General features: G+C 45.3%; 1 protein-coding gene across 1 annotated transcript in view; it reads left to right on the plus strand.

The window, feature by feature from the left end:
* The first annotated feature begins 2339 nt into the window (after positions 1-2339).
* The window catches only part of mat2b (methionine adenosyltransferase 2 non-catalytic beta subunit methionine), a 57589-nt gene continuing 41433 nt past the window's right edge, over positions 2340-18495 (plus strand). The window contains exon 1 of the mRNA XM_048543571.2: positions 2340-2480. Coding sequence (XP_048399528.1) covers positions 2472-2480 — 9 coding nt within the window. The 5' untranslated portion in view covers positions 2340-2471. The remainder of the gene's footprint in view (positions 2481-18495) is intronic.

Raw genomic sequence — 18495 nt, forward strand, 5'->3', positions numbered from 1 at the left:
AACTGTGGCCCCCGCTGCCCCAACATGCCCAGTGCTTCGTTAAAAAGAAATTTGTCACTTCACACATTGCAAGCTAATCAGTGCACCATATTGTGTGATCGTATCTTTCTGATACTTTGGTTTTGTGGTTCAAATGTATGTTGACTTTGTTGTTTGTAGCGCTTAACTGATTGGACATATCCTTGCTAGATCCTCCTTGACTTTAGTTATTTTTACATCATTGTGTGTTCTTATGTATAATCCCTCATTTTCCCCTTTTTTAGTATTCCACAGTTCATTTTATCAAACTTCATCTGCAGTGACTCTGCTCGTACAAAGCCATGCATTATCACTTTTCAATTCCACTATCCCTGAATTTGGTATCATCTACATAATTTTCCCAAATGGCACTCTCTACATCCAAAGTCATTGGACAAAGTTTAATGTTCCAACAGTCAAAGCTGGAATGGTATCCTCCAGTAGAGTTGTCATCTTGACATTTCAATGAATACACTGAATGGGCGCTGGTGACTTCATTTATTTAACAGTTATGCAAACTGAGGTTTGGTTTAACTGGTAGCAAATCAGGAGGTCATAAGTTTGAACTGTACTTCAGAAGAGTTCCAATCTTCAAACTCTTCTCCTTTTGGATCAGACCCTCTGGAGCAAGGATAGCTCGCTTCCATTCCAGTTTGATGGGGTCTGAACGAGTTAGTAAGTTGAACATGTCATCTGCAGACTGTACCACATGCTGGGAAGGTGAAACTTGAGGCATTGGGTATTTGGGTTGTTTGCAGGTCTTTGCATTCCTTCTGACATCACTCTGCACATTCCCACAGTCATAGAATTGTACAGTACACACTGAAAGGTAAATGACTTTAAATCTACGTTCGACCTGTTTTCCAGCTCATGATCCATAGCCTTAAATATTATGGCATTTCAAATGCTTATCCAAATGTTTTTAAATGTTTCCAGCCACAACTACACTCCTAGGCAACGCATTCCAGATTGTCAGCACTCTATGCATGAAGGTGTTCCTCAAATCCTTCCTAAACCTCCTAACTTTTACCTTGGTATCTGAAATGTCATTGTTCAGTTTGGTGGATGATCTGCAGGACTATGGGCCAGGTGCAGAAAGTTGGGTTTAGACTGGGAAGCTAGAGCAGACACAATGAGCTGAATAGCTTCTTTCTGTGCCATGTTTTCTTTGATCTCATTTTCCTCTTTAAATGTCCAAACAACCTCTTGTTATTGATATAACGAAGTGTGGAGCTGGATGAACACAGCAGGCCAAGCAGCATCTTAGGAGCATAAAAGCTGACGTTTTGGGCCTAGACCCTTGCCCGAAATGCCAGCTTTTGTGCTCCTGAGATGCTGCTGGGCCTGCTGTGTTCATCCAGCTCCACACTTTGTTATCTCGGATTCTCCAGCATCTGCAGTTCCCATTATCTCTTGTTACTGGTTGTTTGTGCATCTTGCACAGCCCATCCCTAATATATTCCATTGTCTCAAGGATTCTCTGACTGTCCATTCCACTCTCACTGTCTACAGTACATTTCTCAGGTCAGTTTATTTCCATGTATCCTACAGTCTTTGTTGATCTGTTCTCTTCCAATTTGTTCTGTAACGTTATCTGACTTGTCCAATTACCCTCTGTATCTTGTTGTTACTATGCTAGAGGCCATGCTAAATGGTTTTTCCATAATTTGGGATTTTGAAAGCCTTTAAGATTCTAAATGTCGGACTCATTTGTTTGCCGATTTGCTTTTGGCATTACTGTAGAGAATGAAATGGGTGGTGCAAAGTCCATGGGTCAACAAAGTATACAATGGTTACAAAATTAAATGGAGGGTGAAGTCCATAATAGGGCAGTGCACACAGCCTGTGGGAGGAGCAGGTTTAATGGGTCTTTGCAAGCTGTTAAGGAAAAGGAAGAGGCCAGAGACTCTGACCAAGAAAAAGGTTCTCAAAACCTAACCACACATTTCAATTGCTGAATATGTGACATGGCTCACACTCTTCCCCACTCATCTTCATCATGCACCTACTCACCAGTTCCTCACTATTCTCTCTGCTTCGCGCTCATTCTTTCGGTTCCTCATTCACTCACCCCGTTACCCACTCATTCTCTCCGTTCCCCAGTAACTGGGCTCCCAACTCACTCGATTCATCATTCATTCATTTACTCACTCGCTAGGTTCCCGATTCACTCTCTCTGATCCCCATTCATTCATTCACTACCCAACTCCGTCAATCTGATCTGCTCAGGTTCACTTTGATTCGGGGAGTGGGGGCAGTTCTGTTTTTAATGACGTCGAAGTGAAGGGTGGGCTGGGACTAAAATGTGGATATTGGTGACTGGTGCCTTTTATAGCCGTTCCCTTTAACGTTTGCGAGCTAAACCCGGGCGGTTCTGGAGAATCTTGTTTGATTCCGTCTCAAGAAAGATTAAATTCAGTCTCACCTCCCTGTGTCTCCGGAGTCAGCTGGAAATGGAGCAGGTAGGCAATCAATCCATAATTCAACAGCTTTTCTCGCTGTAAAACTGGTCTTTCCTGCTGATCAGTCTGCAGACTCCAGAAGCTTATATCGAGCACAGCAACCTATTTTTTCAAAAAAAAATAATCTCTCCACTCAATTTTGAGCTCTAGAAAATCAAATACATCGCCTTTTTCAACCCTCAAACGCTGTGACCCCATCAAATGGAATGGTGAGATATCAGAATAATGGAGGGGAAGAAGGGTCTTCCGTTAGAAGGTAGATTGGATCTGCAGGGGTTTGAGTGGGGAGAGAATGGGGTCGACAGAGGTTATGGAGGAAGGGAGGAGGAAGAGGTGATGGTCTACAGAGGTTTTGGGGAGGAAAAGGGAGTCTAGGGTACACAGAGGTGTGAGGATGGGAAAAGATTTGTGATTCAAAGGAGTTGGAAAGTACTGGGAGAGTGGAGACTGAAATCCATAAAGGTCGGGAGGAAAGAGACTAGATTCAGCTGGGGTGATGGGCCTGGGGTCTGCTTGGTCTGATGGTGGAGAAAGAGATTAGGGTCCACAGTGGTATGTATTGAAAGTTGGGGATGGGGGGGGGGGGGAGGAGAGGAGAGAGACTAGGATCCAAAGGCTGAGGAGAAGACACCAAGGTTTGCAAAGAGAGGGGAGACTGGGTCCACAAAGTGGAGAGAGAGAGATAGAAAGGTTGAGAGAAATGGTTCAGATGCACGGGTTGGTGGGGGGAGCTGGAAAAGATTGGGATTTGCAGAGCCGGGGGTTGGGGGAGGATGAAGATTGAGGTCTACAAGGGGCAGGGAAACAGACTCGCAGGGTGGGGGGAGCGAGATTGCAGTCATAGTGAAAGGAGAAACTAGAATAGTCTCTTGAACAGTTTAGGCCTATACTCACTGGTATTAAGGAGTATGAGAGCCGATGTAATGGGGACATAGAAGATGCTAAAGGACGTTCCCCACAGTAGACATAAAGCAGATGTTTCCCTTTGTGAGACAATCTACAATGACAGGTCATAGTTTTAGGTTAAGGGCTGGCAGATTTAGAACTGAGATGAGGTGGAATTACTCTCGATGGGCCAAATGGTCTAATTCTGCTCCTAAATTTATAGTCTATGATTGTCTCTCAAAGGGCTGTGAATCTGTGGAATTTACTACCCCAGAGTGTGGTGGATGCCAGGGCATCGAAAATAAATTTAAGGAGGAGTTGACAGATTTTTGGATAGTGATGAGATAAAGGGGTAAGGAAGGTGGGCAGGAAACCTGCGATAACAAGGTGTAGAGCTGGATGAACACAGCAGGCCAAGAAGCACCAGGGGACCAGGAAAGCTGACGTTTCGAGCCTTTAGAAGAAGGGTCTAGGCCTGCGATAGGGTTTGAATTAATTAATAATCCTGACCTGTGAACAGTTAAATTAGAATCCACAAGGCTTTTAAAATCCAGACTTGGCTTTTGGATTTCTTTTGACCTGTCTCTCATTCCTGGCAAATAGGTTGCTTTTTTTGAAACTAGAATTTTTTCCAAAACCCTTTTTCTTTCCTTTAATGGTTTCTAACAACTTCTGTGTGCAATTCCAACTTTCTGATTGGAGAAATTATTGGAAATCTTTCTCATGGCCTCCTCAATCCAGAAATTCTCACCATCAGATCAGGTTGTGGAGATCCCTAGACCTGGGAGGTACATGTGACTATGTAGATTTTAGTAGTGGATCCCAGCAGGAATATGGTTGAGAGCAATTCATTTGTGAGGGTGGGGGCATGTGGGGCGTGGGGAGGGTTGAGCGTGAGAGGGCTCTCAACATAATATTTAGGGAGTGTGGTTTTTCTAGGAGTTGAGACCAGAAGGTGAAGGGGATAGAAGTTGTAGATGGGTTATGGAGAGAGTTAGAAGGAAGGATGGCCAATAGCCTATCATTGTAAAGTGACAGGCAGCCTGGGAGTGAGGAGAATCCAATTGAAATTAAAGTTTCCCACTGAGACAAGTTATAAAGATAGATTTAACATCTGACTGTCCACAGTCCCTCCATCAGCATCCAGGGACAGCAATGAAACACCGTAGAGTCTAACCTCCCAGATTGGGGCGACACGGTGGCTCAGTGGTTAGCAGTGCTGCCTCACAGCGCCAGGGGCTTGGGTTCAATTCCACCCTCAGGCAACTGTCAGTGCGGAGTTTGCACATTCTCCCCGACTCTGTGTGGGTTTCCTCTGGTTTCGTCCCACAGTCCAAAGATGCGCAGGTTAGGTGGATTGGCCATGCTAAATTTCCTGTAGTGTTCAGGGGTGTGTAGATTAGGTGGGTTATAAGGGGATGGGTCTGGGTGGGATGCTCTGAGGGTCAGTATGGGCTTGTTGGGCCAAAGGGCCTGATTCCACACTGTAGGGATTCTATGATCTATTACTATCAGCATGATCATACCTGCTCAAAACAGACATTCTGATAGGCACACATTCGTGGAACAAGGTGCAGTTGGGGATAATGGTGTGGGCTGGGTGGGAATCTGGGGGTATGGGTGTGTTAGGAGGGGAGGATGAACCAGTGGGGTGACAGTGTAGGGTTATCTCATGCAAGGCAGACTGTGGACTATCTGGCCATGGAGTGCCCAAGCTGTCTGCATTGCCTTTGCTCACATTTGCGCTGTGACCTGTGCCAAATTCTACCCTCGTGAGGGATTTAGCACCAGCATTCTGAGTGAAAGTGTTTTTTCCTCACCTCGTGATTGCTACCTTTGCAAATTGTAACTTTATTTCTGGGATTGAAAGTCTCAGTTATGAGGAGACACTAGATAGGTTGGGTTTGTTTTCCCTGAGGCTGAGGGAGGGGGGAGATCTGATTGAGATAGACAAAATGATGAGAGGCATAGACAGGACAGATCATGAGAATCTTTACCCCATGGCAGATGTGTCTAAAACCAGAGGAATAAATGGTTTAGAGGGGATCGGAGGAAAATCTTTCTCACCCAGAGGATGGTAGAAACATGGATTGTGTTGCCTGAGACCTTGGTGGAGGCATTTTAGAACTATCTAGAAGAGCACTTGTAATGCCAGGTTATGGACCAAATACAGGTAAATGGGATTAATGTTTTTTGGTGTTTGTACAGACATGATGGGCTGAACATCTTTCTCTATGAATGTGCCTTCTGGTTCTTGATCTTTTTATGAGGTGGAGCATATTTTCATTATATATTTGTTCTAGACCCCTTGTGATTTTGAAACTTGTCAAATTTTCTCTTAGCCTTCTCCTCTCCAAGGAAAACAGTCCAAATTCTACAAATCTATCCTCATAAATGGATTATTCCTGGAACCATTCTTGTCAACATATTCAGCACCTTCTCCAATGCATTCACATCCTTTTTTGTGATGTGGTTCCCAGAATTGTACATGATACACCAGCTGAGATCTAATAAGTGACTCATACAAGTTCATCAATAACCCCCTTGCACTTGTATTCCATGCTTCTAAGAATAAAGCCGAGAATACTGTATGCTTAATCAACAGCTCTCTCTGCCCTGCAACTTGTAATGACATGTACATATATACCTAGAGATAACATAGTGTGGAGCTGGATGAACACAGCAGGCCGGGCAACACCAGAGGAGCAGGAAAGCTGACATTTTGGGTCGGGATCATTCTTCGGAAATTAAGTTTCCTGAAAACCCATTTCTGAAGAAGAGTCCCAACGAGAAACGCTAACTTTCCTGCTCCCCTGATGCCATCTGGTCTGCTGTGTTCCTCCAGCTCCACACTTTGTTATCTCTGACTTCAGCATCTGCAGTTCTTACTATCTCCACATATATACCCAGCTCTCTCTGTTCCTGCACACCCTTTCGAATAGTACTGTTCGTTTTATAGTACGCTTTTCATGCTTCTCGGGGGTAGCACATTGGAAATTGAGCTCCGCCACTCCTGGTCTCATCACAAAATTTAAAGATTTTTTTAAAGTACACAAAATTCCCCATTTTACCTGTGTCTTAGACCACAAATCACAGACCAGACTTCTGTATTCAACAAGGATTAGTATTTGTTACAAATAAATAGGTAAGTAATTGTGAGCTGTCCGTGTTTCTCCCTGTGAGTTGAAACTCTTAAGTCCCATCTAAAATTCCTCTTGCATGCACATTTAGAAAGATACAGACAGGGAAAAAAAAAACACATGGGTGTGATGGGCAGAGAGACAGCCTAGGAGGGCAGATCTATGAGCCCTGTAAACAGTTTGTACTGACTTGGTGCTTTTGGCTTGTGAGATCATGCTGCTCCTTCGTTCTCCTTCTCCAGAGGTAGAGGGTGGCTGATTTATTGGTTACCAGCCACACCTACAGCAACTGCTAAGAGAAAAATAAACTGGCTTTCTTCAGACTGAAGGTCCTTCTTTCTTACTGTGGAGATCTCCTGGAGGAGATCTCGTGGCTTCTGCTTATCTCATTCTTAAGCTGTTCAGTTACCTGGGAGCGAATCGCATAGTTTTTGTCAGGTAGAAGGCCTTTTCATCTTTTATCGGTCACTAGTCCACAGACCACTAAGTTACTCACTGCCAGCCAAACTCCATTTATACACAGCCACTGCTCCACTTCATCTAGAAACTGTGCTTCCAGTACTGCTACAACAAATATAGACAGTTCTTCTGAGGATCAGGTTTCTTGCTTTTAAAGAAAGTTCAGCAATCCTTCGAATATCCTTTTCCTAGTTCAGTCCAGAATCAAAAATAAAGAAAAATAATCAGAAGATGTGGTCTTTTACACTGCTCAGTGCCTTCAGTTGTTTCTTGATACCAGGCAGGGAGAATCAACGTGTCTGATATGCTGGAAACCTCAGGAGGAGGTTGTGATGGATCATCCACTTGGCCTCTCTGGCTGAAGATGTTTGTAAATACTTCAGACTTGTCTTTTCGCACTGATACACTTGTCTACTTCACTTAGAATCTGATTTTTTTGCGGCTTTGCCTTAATTGCCCACCACCATTGGATGGGGCAGGCCTGAAGTGCTTACAACAGATCAGTTTTCAGTGACATCACTTAATTGTATCTTTGGCATTCTGTTTGCGCTGTTTCACGTGCATGTAATATCATGTATCTTCACTAGGGCTGACACCACATTTTTACACGTGCCTGGTGCTTCTTCCTGCACTCACTATTGAACCAGGGTTAACTGCCCCAGATTGATGGTAATGGTGGCGTGGGGAATATGTTTTTAATAAAGTTCTGGTTGCCGTTGAATGAAACTTGTTCAGGCTTGTTAAGAAACACCTCTGGAGTAAATGAGACTTGAATATGGGTATCCTAGCTCAGAGATGGGGACATTACTACTGTGCCACAAGAACATCCCCACAGAATTATTATATTTTTCATTAACATGTTCAGACATGCTGTGATGTGTCTGGGACAGGTGTGATTTGAGTTTAGACCTTCCTGCTCATAAATTCTAATGTCCTTTAGGGAGGGAAACTGCCATCCTTACCCAGTCTGGCCTACAGACCCACAGCAATGTGGTTGACTCTTAACTGCCCTCTGGGCAATTAGGGATGGGGGAATAAATGCTAGTCTAGCAAATAACACGCTCACCCCTTGAAAAGAACGCAGAGAGAAAGAAAAGAAGGTGCAGTCATAGAGTCATACAGCATAGAATAGACCCTTTGGCCCATCATGTCTATGCTCAACCAACAAATATATTAGTTTCCTTTATCTGCAAATGGTCCATAGCCTACTGTGCTCTGGCATTATAAGTGTTCACCCAGGTGTTCCTTAAATGTAGTGAGAGTACTTGCCTCCAGTACCCATGAAGAATTAATTTTATATTCAGAAGAGCTCCAACACAGAATCGAATGTACTTGCTTCCACTACCGAATCACTTGTGACTTTTTTCAAATAATAACCACCAGTACTGGTACATCTTAGAATTCATTTTATTAATTGAGGTAAACCATATATAGATGGAAGGCATTGATAAAGTCTAACTATGTTGCAAATGAGCCGCCATTTGAATTTTTCTGTGACTTGGTTTGAGGCGAATGCAGGTGGCAATGAGCAAATTTCAGAAAGAAAGTGTTTGACACAGAATTCAGTATGGATTTCAATAAAAGGAAGAAACAATTTCAAGGGAATAAACTGATCATTGAAAGGTATATTTCATAAAATTACTACTTAATGTGTCAAGCAGCAGAGCTAATGAGAGAAAAATACTAGGCTTCAAGTCCTAAGCACCAGGGAAGGAATTTTAGACCAGGGCTGAGCTAGGGAGATGAATTATTGAATACTGGACCAAGTTCCACCTCTGACCTGTATTATGGAATTCATTATGGGTTGCCTCTCAGCCTGACATTGTCCTTTTCTTTTGACCTGTCTTGTGAAGACAGGAGGAGGAGCAAGAAGCGAGGAAGATTGGGTTTGTGTCTAGCCTGGTCTCACCCACTCACCTGTACACTCACTCACCCATGCCATCCACATGTTCACCTATTCCCGTATAGCCAACCGTACAACCACGCATTCAGCTCTTCACTCTCAACAACGTCCCCACATGTTCACCCTTTCAGCTGCACCTTCTTATCTACTCACAACTGTCCATGTGGCAACACGTCACACCCTTCCACTCGCATGTGCACCAGTTCACTCACAACCACACACAATCCTATAGATTCTCTCGTATCTGACGTCTCATACCCATTCTCTCACACATATCCTCTCAGTCACAAATACTGATTTCCTCACTAATCTTCCCGCATTCATGCCCAGTCATCCATTCACTGTCTCACCCAGATCCACCCACAATCTCACACATCAATCTACCCTCCTGTTCACTCACACGACCACCATTCATTTCGATCCTCAGACAGACCCCTTACCATTTTCATTTGAAAGGACAAGGGCAGCTGATGCAGGGAACACCGTGGCTACTTCCATCTAGAAGGACAAGATACATGGAATACCACCACCCACAAGTTCTCCTCCAAGCCACTCACTGTCCTGACTTGGAAATGCATTTACTGTCACTGGGTCAAAATCCTGGAATTCCCTCTTTAGAGGAATTGTAGATCGACCTACATCACATGGACAGCAGCAGTTTGAGAAGACAGCTCACCACCACCAGCTTCTCAACGGCAGCTAGGGGCGGGTAATAAATGCTGGCCTGGGAGCAATGTCCACATCTACAAGTGCATCTGTTCAGTCACTCACTCGCACAGGCCCAGGAGGTTTGGTGATTAATGTCACTGGGCAGCAGTAGGGTATCAACATGCACATCCTCCCGTCTGGTTTAATCCTGCAGCTGACTGCTCGAGCAACCCCCACCCAGGTGACGTCGACCTGTATCAGCTGCCTCCTCAAAAACATTACCTGGACTCTCATTCTCCTCATCCCAAGCCAGTGTTTCCCTGAAACCCTGGACCAGTCTCTGTCCCGTGGACTGACTGCCTCATTGAATCAGATAGCACAGGAGCCCTTCAGCCTATTGAGTCTGTACTGTCAAAATTGTACTCCTACCTACTCTAGACCCATGTTCCTGTGTTATGGCATTTCAAGTCCTCATCCAAGTACTCATTAAAGATTGTGAGGTTACCTGCCTCAACTACCCTCCCAGGCAGCCTATCCTAAACTGCCTTCAATTTCTGAGTGAAAAGATTTTCCTCAAATCCCCTCTAAACTTCTGCCTTTCACTTTAAAAATATATTCCATTGTTACTGACCCTTTGACTAAGGGGAACAGCTGCTTTCTACTCACCCTGTCCGTGCCCCTCAAAATTTTATACACTCCTATCAGATTCCTCTCAGCCTCCTATGCTCCAAAGAGAACAACCGAGCTTATTCAGTCCGTTTTCATAGTGAAATGCTCCATCCCAGGCAACATCCTGGTGAATCTCCTCTGCACTGCCTCCAGTATAAACACACCATGTCGATAGGGTGGTGACCAGAACGGCACACAGTACTCTAACCAAAGACCTGTACAGCTCGAGCACAGCCTCTGTGCCTCATGATGAGCTAAACCACCCACTTTGTGTTTCTCCTCCAATCAGGCTGCTTCCCTCTTTCATTTGATCATCTCACTGTGAGTGGAGAGAACACCAACACCCACATCTGCCTCGCCGAACTCGACCTCACACTCAACAACTCTTTCGATTCTTCCCACTTCGTACAGACAAAGGGGGTGGCCATGGGTACCCGCATGGGCCCAAGCTATGCCTGCCTCTTTGTAGGTTACGTGGAACAGTCCGTCTTTTGCACCTACACAGGCCCCAAACCCCACCTCTTCCTCCGTTACATTGATGACTGTATCGGCGCCACCTCTTGCTCCCCAGAGGAGCTCGAACAGTTCATCCACTTCAACAACACCTTCCACCCCAACCTCAAGTTCACCTGGGCCATCTCCAGCACATCCCTCACCTTCCTGGACCTCTCAGTCTCCATTTCAGGCAACCAGCTAGAAACTGATGTCCATTTCAAGCCCACTGACTCCCACAGCTACCTAGAATACACCTCCTCCCACCCACCCTCCTGTAAAAATTCCATCCCCTATTCCCAATTCCTTCGCCTACGCCGCATCTGCTCCCAGGATGAGGCATTCCACTCCCGCACATCCCAGATGTCCACGTTCTTCCAGGACCGCAACTTTCCCCCCACAGTGGTCGAGAACGCCCTTGACCACTTCTCCCGCATTTCCCGCAACGCATCCCTCACACCCTGCCCCCGCCACAACCGCCCCCGGAGGATCCCCCTCATTCTCATATGCCACCCCACCAACCCATGGAAACAACGCACTATCCGCCGACACTTCCGCCATCTACAATCCGACCCTACCACCCAAGACATTTTTCCATCCCCACCCTTGTCTGCCTTCCGGAGAGACCACTCTCTCTGCGACTCCCTTGTCCACTCCACACTCCCCTCCAACCCCACCACACCCAGCACCTTCCCCTGCAACCGCAAGAAGTGCTCACTTGCCCCCACACCTCCTCCCTCACACGCATCCCAGGCCCCAAGATGACTTTCCATATCAAGCAGATGTTCACTTGCACATCTGCCAATGTGGTATATTGTATCCATTGCACCCGGTGTGGCCTCCTTTACATTGGGGAAACCAAGTGGTGGCTTGGGGACCGCTTTGCCGAACACCTCCGCTCGGTTTGCAATAAACAACTGCACCTCCCAGTCACGAACCATTTTAACTCCCCCTCCCATTCCTCAGACGACATGTCCACCATGGGCCTCCTGCAGTGCCACAATGATGCCACCCGAAGGTTGCAAGAACAGCAACTCATATTCCGCTTGGGAACCCTGCAGCCCAATGGTATCAATGTGGACTTTACAAGCTTCAAAATCTCCCCTTCCCCCACTGCATCCCAAAACCAGCCCAGTTCTTCCCCTCCCCACCACTGCATCACAAAACCAGCCCAGCTCGACCCCTCACCCCACTGCATCCCAAAACCAGCCCAGCCTGTCTCCGCTTCCCTAACCTGTTCTTCCTCTCACCCATCCCTTCCTCCACCCCAAGCCGCACCTCCATCTCCTACCTACTAACCTCACCCTACCTCCTTGACCTGTCCGTCTTCCCTGGACTGACCTATCCCCTCCCTACCTCCCCACCTATATTCTCCTCTCCACCTATCTTCTTTTCTCTCCATCTTCGGTCCACCTCCCCCTCTCTCCCTACTTATTCCAGAACCCTCACCCCATCCCCCTCTGTGATGAAGGTTCTAGGCCCGAAACGTCAGCTTTTGTGCTCCTGAGATGCTGCTGGGCCTGCTGTGTTCATCCAGCTTCACACTTTGTTATCTAGAATTGGAGAGAAATAGCCTTTGATTTGCGTAGCAGCTCCCAGCAAAATACACTTCATTGTATTTTGAACATTAACTCAACGTGCCACACTGCTGCCTATAGGCAGACTGTTGAACAAGTCTGCATTAGCTAGCTACTTGAGCACATACAAAATGAAACTTTAATTTGATTTTGTTACATTTTTCCAAACTTCTTGAAGGGATGGCTCTTTAATTTAGTTACTTTTTTAAATAATGACTGTTTTCAGTAAACAAATAAACTATAAAGAGATGGTTACAGGAAATAGAATGGAGCCAGGAGATATATACCTGTAATGGTTTAATGTGTGAATAAGTCTATTCTGTATTGGCTCTATTTTCTTCATTCACCAGTTGACTATCTGCAGTAAACACATTCTGGGGGTTACCAATAATCAGAAACTGAACCGGTGCATTCTTACAAATTATGTGGATACATGAGCAGGATAGTGGCAAGAAATCTCACAACAATTAACTCACCACCTGACTCTCCAAAGTCTGTTTATCATATACAAGTCACAAGACAGGGCCATGGTGGAATACGCCCCCCCGCCTCCCAACTTCTCTGGAAGGGTGCATCTCCACAAACACTCAAGAAGCTTGACACTATCCAGGACAAAACAGCCCACTTGATTTACGCACTCACAGAATGAGAGCATCACTGGCTAGGCCAGAATTTATTGTCCGTCCCTAATTGCCCATGGGGTACTTAACAGTCAATCACATTGCTGTGGGTCTGGAGTCACATGTAGGCCAGACCAGGTAAGGATGGCAGTTTCCCTCCTTAAAGGGCATGACTGAACCAGTTGGGTTTTCCCCCGACAATTGGTAATGATTTCATACATACCATTAGACCCATAATTCCAGTTTTTTTTATTGAATTCAAATTCCGCCATCTGCTATTGTGGGGTTCGAACCCAGGTCTCTGATCATTAGCTGAGTTTCTGGATTAATAGCCCAGCAATAATACCACAAAGCGATCACTACCCCACATTCTCAAACATTCTATCCCTCCACCTCCGATGCTCAGTAGCAGCCGTGTGCACTATCTGCAAAATGCACTTTGGAAATTCACCAAGGCTGTTAGATAACATCTTCTAAATCCTCAACCCTGACCGTCTAGAATGACAAGAACAGCAGATACATGGGAACACCATCACCTGCAAGTTCCCCTCCAAGCCACTCACCATCCTGACTTGGAAATACATTGCCATTTCTTCACTGCCGAAGGATCATAATCGTGGAATTCCATCCCTAATGACACTGAGTGTTTACTATAGCAAAAGCACCACAGTGATTCAAGAATGGAGCTCACCACCATCTCAAGGGCATCTAGGGATGGGCAATAAATGCTGCCATAGCCAGCGATAGCCACATCCCATGAGTAAATAAAACAAAAATAGTCCAGAGTGCCATTGAGTGAAGCCATGTAGCTTTGCAGGCATGCAGTCTCAAGCATCATATCACAATCCTTGCTGTGCAATTGATGTGATGCAGTTAACCAGTTGACTGTACAGACCATGTGAAAGCAGAGTGTAGCTGCTGGGGGCTATCGACTCTAAGCTTGGTTTGTGATTATATTCTGCAGTCCCGCCACATATGGCCAATGTGTAAGTAATGACGGCCATGCAGCTCTGAAACGCATTGTCAAGCAGATAGTTAGGATGCTGAGCCCAGTATTCCACTGTCTTGACAACTTTGGAGGAGCTACCCTGTAGTCACTCAGTCATTTTCCCATGTTATATTCCATCTGGCAAGTTTTTACTTACTCACGTAACCTGTCGATCTCCTTCAGCAGATACTTTGTTTCATCCTCACCATGTGACATCCCACTTATTTTTGTGTCAACTGCAAACCTGGCTATAGTACATTCCTGATCCTCTGATGCTGCGTGGCCTGTTATGTTCATCCAGCTCCACAGCTTGTTGTCTCAGATTCTCCAGCATTGGCAGTTCCTACTATCTCTATAGTACATTCATTTCCTCATCTAGCCATGAATATATATTGTAAATAATCGTCGCTGCAGCACTGATCTCTACTATTTACAGGCTGTCATCTGAAATGCCACCAATTTCTGAATTCCCTGCACTCTATTGGTCAGCCAAATCTCTATCCATGCTACAATATGACCTCTAATGTTCTGGGCTCTTATCTTGTTAAGTAATCTGATATGCAATACCTTCTCAAGTACCTTCTGGAAATTCAAACACAGCCCTTTCTGTTATTACGCATGTTTTCGTCAACATGAATTGGCTGAAACACAATTGATGAATAGGTGAAGGCTGTCTGTAAAATGCAAACTTCTGCATACATGTAAAAACCGAAAGAACTGCGGATGCTGTAAACCAGGAACAAAAACAGAAGTTGCTGGAAAAGCTCAGCAGGTCTGGCACCATCTGTGAAAGAGAAAACAGAGCTAACGTCATGGGCCTGGTGACCTATCCTCAGAACTTGCCAAGAAACAGTCAGAAGACAATGAACTGCAGTGATGCACTTCTGGATGAACTGTTAGTCGCCCTATCCCTGTAACCACAAGTGTAACTAAAGATGATGATGATGAATAGCCTCAGCCTTTGTCTTAACAACTCAGCAACCACAACACTACCCTCCTTCTCTATCAAGTTACTTTCAAATTTTTCAAGGTAAAGTGTTAAATTTACTGTATTATTTTATTATCACACGTGAATTTATCATTTATTTAAACTGTGCTAACCTTTGTTTTAGGCTAACTACTATATTTGTTTCAATTTTGAGTAATAATTTTTGGTGGTCTTTCCTGAACCTATTTTTCCATAAGCCCGGTTATTTTTATTGTGCGAGATTGCACAAGTACGCAAAGGTCGTGTTATAGCAGAAACGACTGTATATTACATCCACTGCTTCCCCTGAATCTACCCTGCTTTTAACTTCCTCAAAAAATTGCTTTGTGCAGTTGTGACCAGTTGTTGTCAAAGTTCATTGCTTGATAGAGTCGCAGGGTCAAACAGCACGGAAACAGGCCCTTCAGCCCAACTCGCTCATGCTGATTAGGTTTCCTAAACTGAACTAGTCTCACTTTCCTGCGTTTGATCCATTTTCCTCTAAACATTTTCATTCTAAAAATATCTCAGTGAAGCAGAGATAGTAGGGACTCCCGATGCTGGAGAATCTGAGATAACAAGGTGTGGAGCTGGATGAACACAGCAGGCCAAGCAGCATCAGAGGAGCAGGAAAGCTGATGTTTTGGGTCTGGGCCCTTCTTCAGAAATGGGGGGGGGAAAGGGGGCTCTGAAATAAATAGAGAGAGGGGAAGGCGATGATGGAAGTTGGATAAAGGAGCAGATAGGTGGAGAGAAGATGGACAGATCAAGGAGGTGGGCATGGAGCCAGTAAAGGTGAGTGTAGTGGGGAGTTGGGATGGAAGTTGATCAGTTGAGGGAAGACAGACAAGTCAAGAAAAGGGGGATGAGGCTGTAGGTAGGAAGTGGGGGTGTGGGTTTGTCAGTGAGGTGGGAGGAGCGGATAGATGGGAGGAAAGACAGACAGGTCAAGGAGGCGGGGACGAACTGGACTGGTTTTGGGATGCAGTTGGGGAAGGGGAGATTTTGAAGCTTGTGAAATCCACATTGAGACCATTGGGCTGCAGGGGTCCCAACTGAATATGAGTTGCTGTTCCTGCAGCCTTCAGGTGGCATTGTTGTGGCACTAGAGGAGGTGATTCACAGTACTTTTTCTCTACCCGTAACACATACGTTTTTTTTGCCTGTGCCTGTCTATTTCTGTATGTATGAATTTTAAAGGGGTTTAGAGCTTTAACTGCTGGGGTCTTATGTTGATTTTTCACAGCTGTTTACTTTTGGTCTTATTTTACTTATTTGCAATAAATTGCAGTTTTTGCTAACTTTGTCAATGTTTGCTGTTAGCATGATTCCATCACTTAAGTAACTCAGGGACTTTGAGCACTTTGATTAAACCATTAACTTTTGTGACAAACCAAAAGTATTGTACCCTGAGATTCAGCAGACGTTACCAACTTTTCTGGCAAGAACAACTGGGAGTACTTGGGATTAGTTTGAAACAGAGATAACAAGAATTTGGGTGTGATCTCAGTAAGTGGCTTAAAGAAAGAAAACACCAGGCTCGGCAAATAAGAAATGGCATTTGAGATTGCAAAGGATTTCTTGCAGGTGACAGAGTTGTAAACTCCCAAAAGGCAGGGAAATTGAGTTAACAAGTAACAAAAACAGAAATTGCTGGAAAATGACAACAGATCTGGCAGCATCTGTGGAGACAAATCAGAGTTAACCTTTCAGGTCCTTTCTCAGAACTGATGGTAGCTCGGAAAAAGTTTGTTTTTAACCAGAAGACTGGGTAGAGGGGGTAAGGAATAAACAATAAGTGGGGATGGAGCCCAAAGAGGGAGAAAAACAATTAGACAAGGGACTGGGCAACAATTAGCTTAGGGGAATGAATGGTTGCTAATGCAGATTATTTATGGCTAACAATGGGTTGTGTGTAATAGCAGACCATGCGATAACAAGGTCTGATAACAAGGTGCCTCAAGCCCTAAAATTGTTGAACTTGATATTAAGTCCTGAAAGCTACAGGGTCCCCAAGTGGAAAATGAAGTGCTGTTCTTCCTGCTTGTGCTGAGCTTTGCTGGAGCACAGCAGCAAGCCAGAGATGGAGATGTTGGCCAGGGAACAGGTGTGTTGAAGTGGCAAACAATTAGAAGCTTAGGGTCTTTTTTGCAAGCAGAACATTGATGTCCTACAAAGCAGTCACCCAGTCTATGCTTCTTTCCCCAGTGTAGAGGAGATAACATTGTAGGCAGCAAGCACAGTAGAGTAGATTCTGTGAAGTGCAGGTAAAGTGCTGCTTCACCTGGAAGGTGTGTTTGGACCCTTGGACACTGAGGAAGCAGGAAGTAATGAGCAGGTGTTACACCCTCTGTGGTTGCTGGGAAAGGAGCTTTCGGAGGGTGTTAGGAGTGAAGGAAGACTGGACCAAGGTCTCTTAGAGGGAACGGTCCTTGCAGAAGGTGGACAAGGGAGGGGAGGGTAATATGTGGTGGAATCATGCTGGAGATGGTGGAAATGGCAGCTATTGATCCTTCAGATGTGGATGCTGGTGGGATTGTAAGTGAGGACAAGCGGCACCCTATTGCTGTTGCAGGAGGGACGAGAGCAAGTGAGGGCTGAAGTGCGGGACATGGGTTGGACCCAACTGAGGGCCCTGTCAACTACGGTGCTGAGGAATCTTCAATTGAGGAAAAAGGTGGACAACTCGGATGCTCTTTTGTCGATTTTGCTGAGAGAGAGAAGCAGCACTGATGATCTCATCGATATATCGGAGAAAGATTTGTAGCTGGGGACTGGAACAAGGAATGTTCTACAAACCCGCAAAGAGATAGGCATAACTGGTGCTCATGTGGATATCTAGGGACACATCTTTGACCTGAAGACAGTGAGAGGAGTTAAAAGTGAAGTTTTTCAGGGTGAGGACGAGCTCACCCAGGCAGAGGAGGGTGGCAGTGTATGGGGACAGTTCAGGCCTTTATTCCAGTAAGAAGCAGAGAGCCCTGAGACCATCCTGGTGGGAGATGGACATGGAGAGGGATTGCACATCCATTGTAAAGAGGCAGCAGCTGGAGCCTGCAAACTGGAAATTCTGAAGTTGACGTAAACCAGCAGAGGAATCGTGCAAGGGACTGGACAAAGGGAGAAGAAATTGAATTGAGGTAGGAAGAGATGAGTTCTGTGGGTCAGGAGCAGGAAGTAACAATGGGTCTGCCCAGGCAGTCTTGTTTTTGGATTTTGGGAAGGAGGTGGAAGCAAATTGTGCGGGTTTGGGAGACCCTGAGCTTAGAGGCAATGGGGATGAGACCCTGAGCTTAGAGGCAATGGGGATGAGTTAATAAGTATGTTAGGTGAAATTTGCTGTCTGAGCTAGGACACCCACTGGAGTTTAGAAGAGTAAAAAACATGAGGTCAGCCAGGCGGACCTCATAGAATGTGAGTTCCCTAATTGGGGCAGTTAATATGATCCAATCAGGGAGCCCTGGCTGACAGATATAAAACAAGAGTGCCAGAGGTTCTGTTCACTCTGAGAGCTGGCTCTGAGGAAGCTAGACCAGTGTCAAGTCCTATGCGTGTATCTGGGCGATGGGATACCGGCCTCTGTGGAGCTATTTCAGCAGTGATAAGAAAAAAAAAGAAACACCTGAAGAAATTCACTGGCAACAGTCATCTTTGACTTGGGTAAGCA

Source organism: Stegostoma tigrinum, chromosome 13 (genome assembly GCF_030684315.1).
Source record: "Stegostoma tigrinum isolate sSteTig4 chromosome 13, sSteTig4.hap1, whole genome shotgun sequence".
NCBI classification, from domain to species: domain Eukaryota; kingdom Metazoa; phylum Chordata; class Chondrichthyes; order Orectolobiformes; family Stegostomatidae; genus Stegostoma; species Stegostoma tigrinum.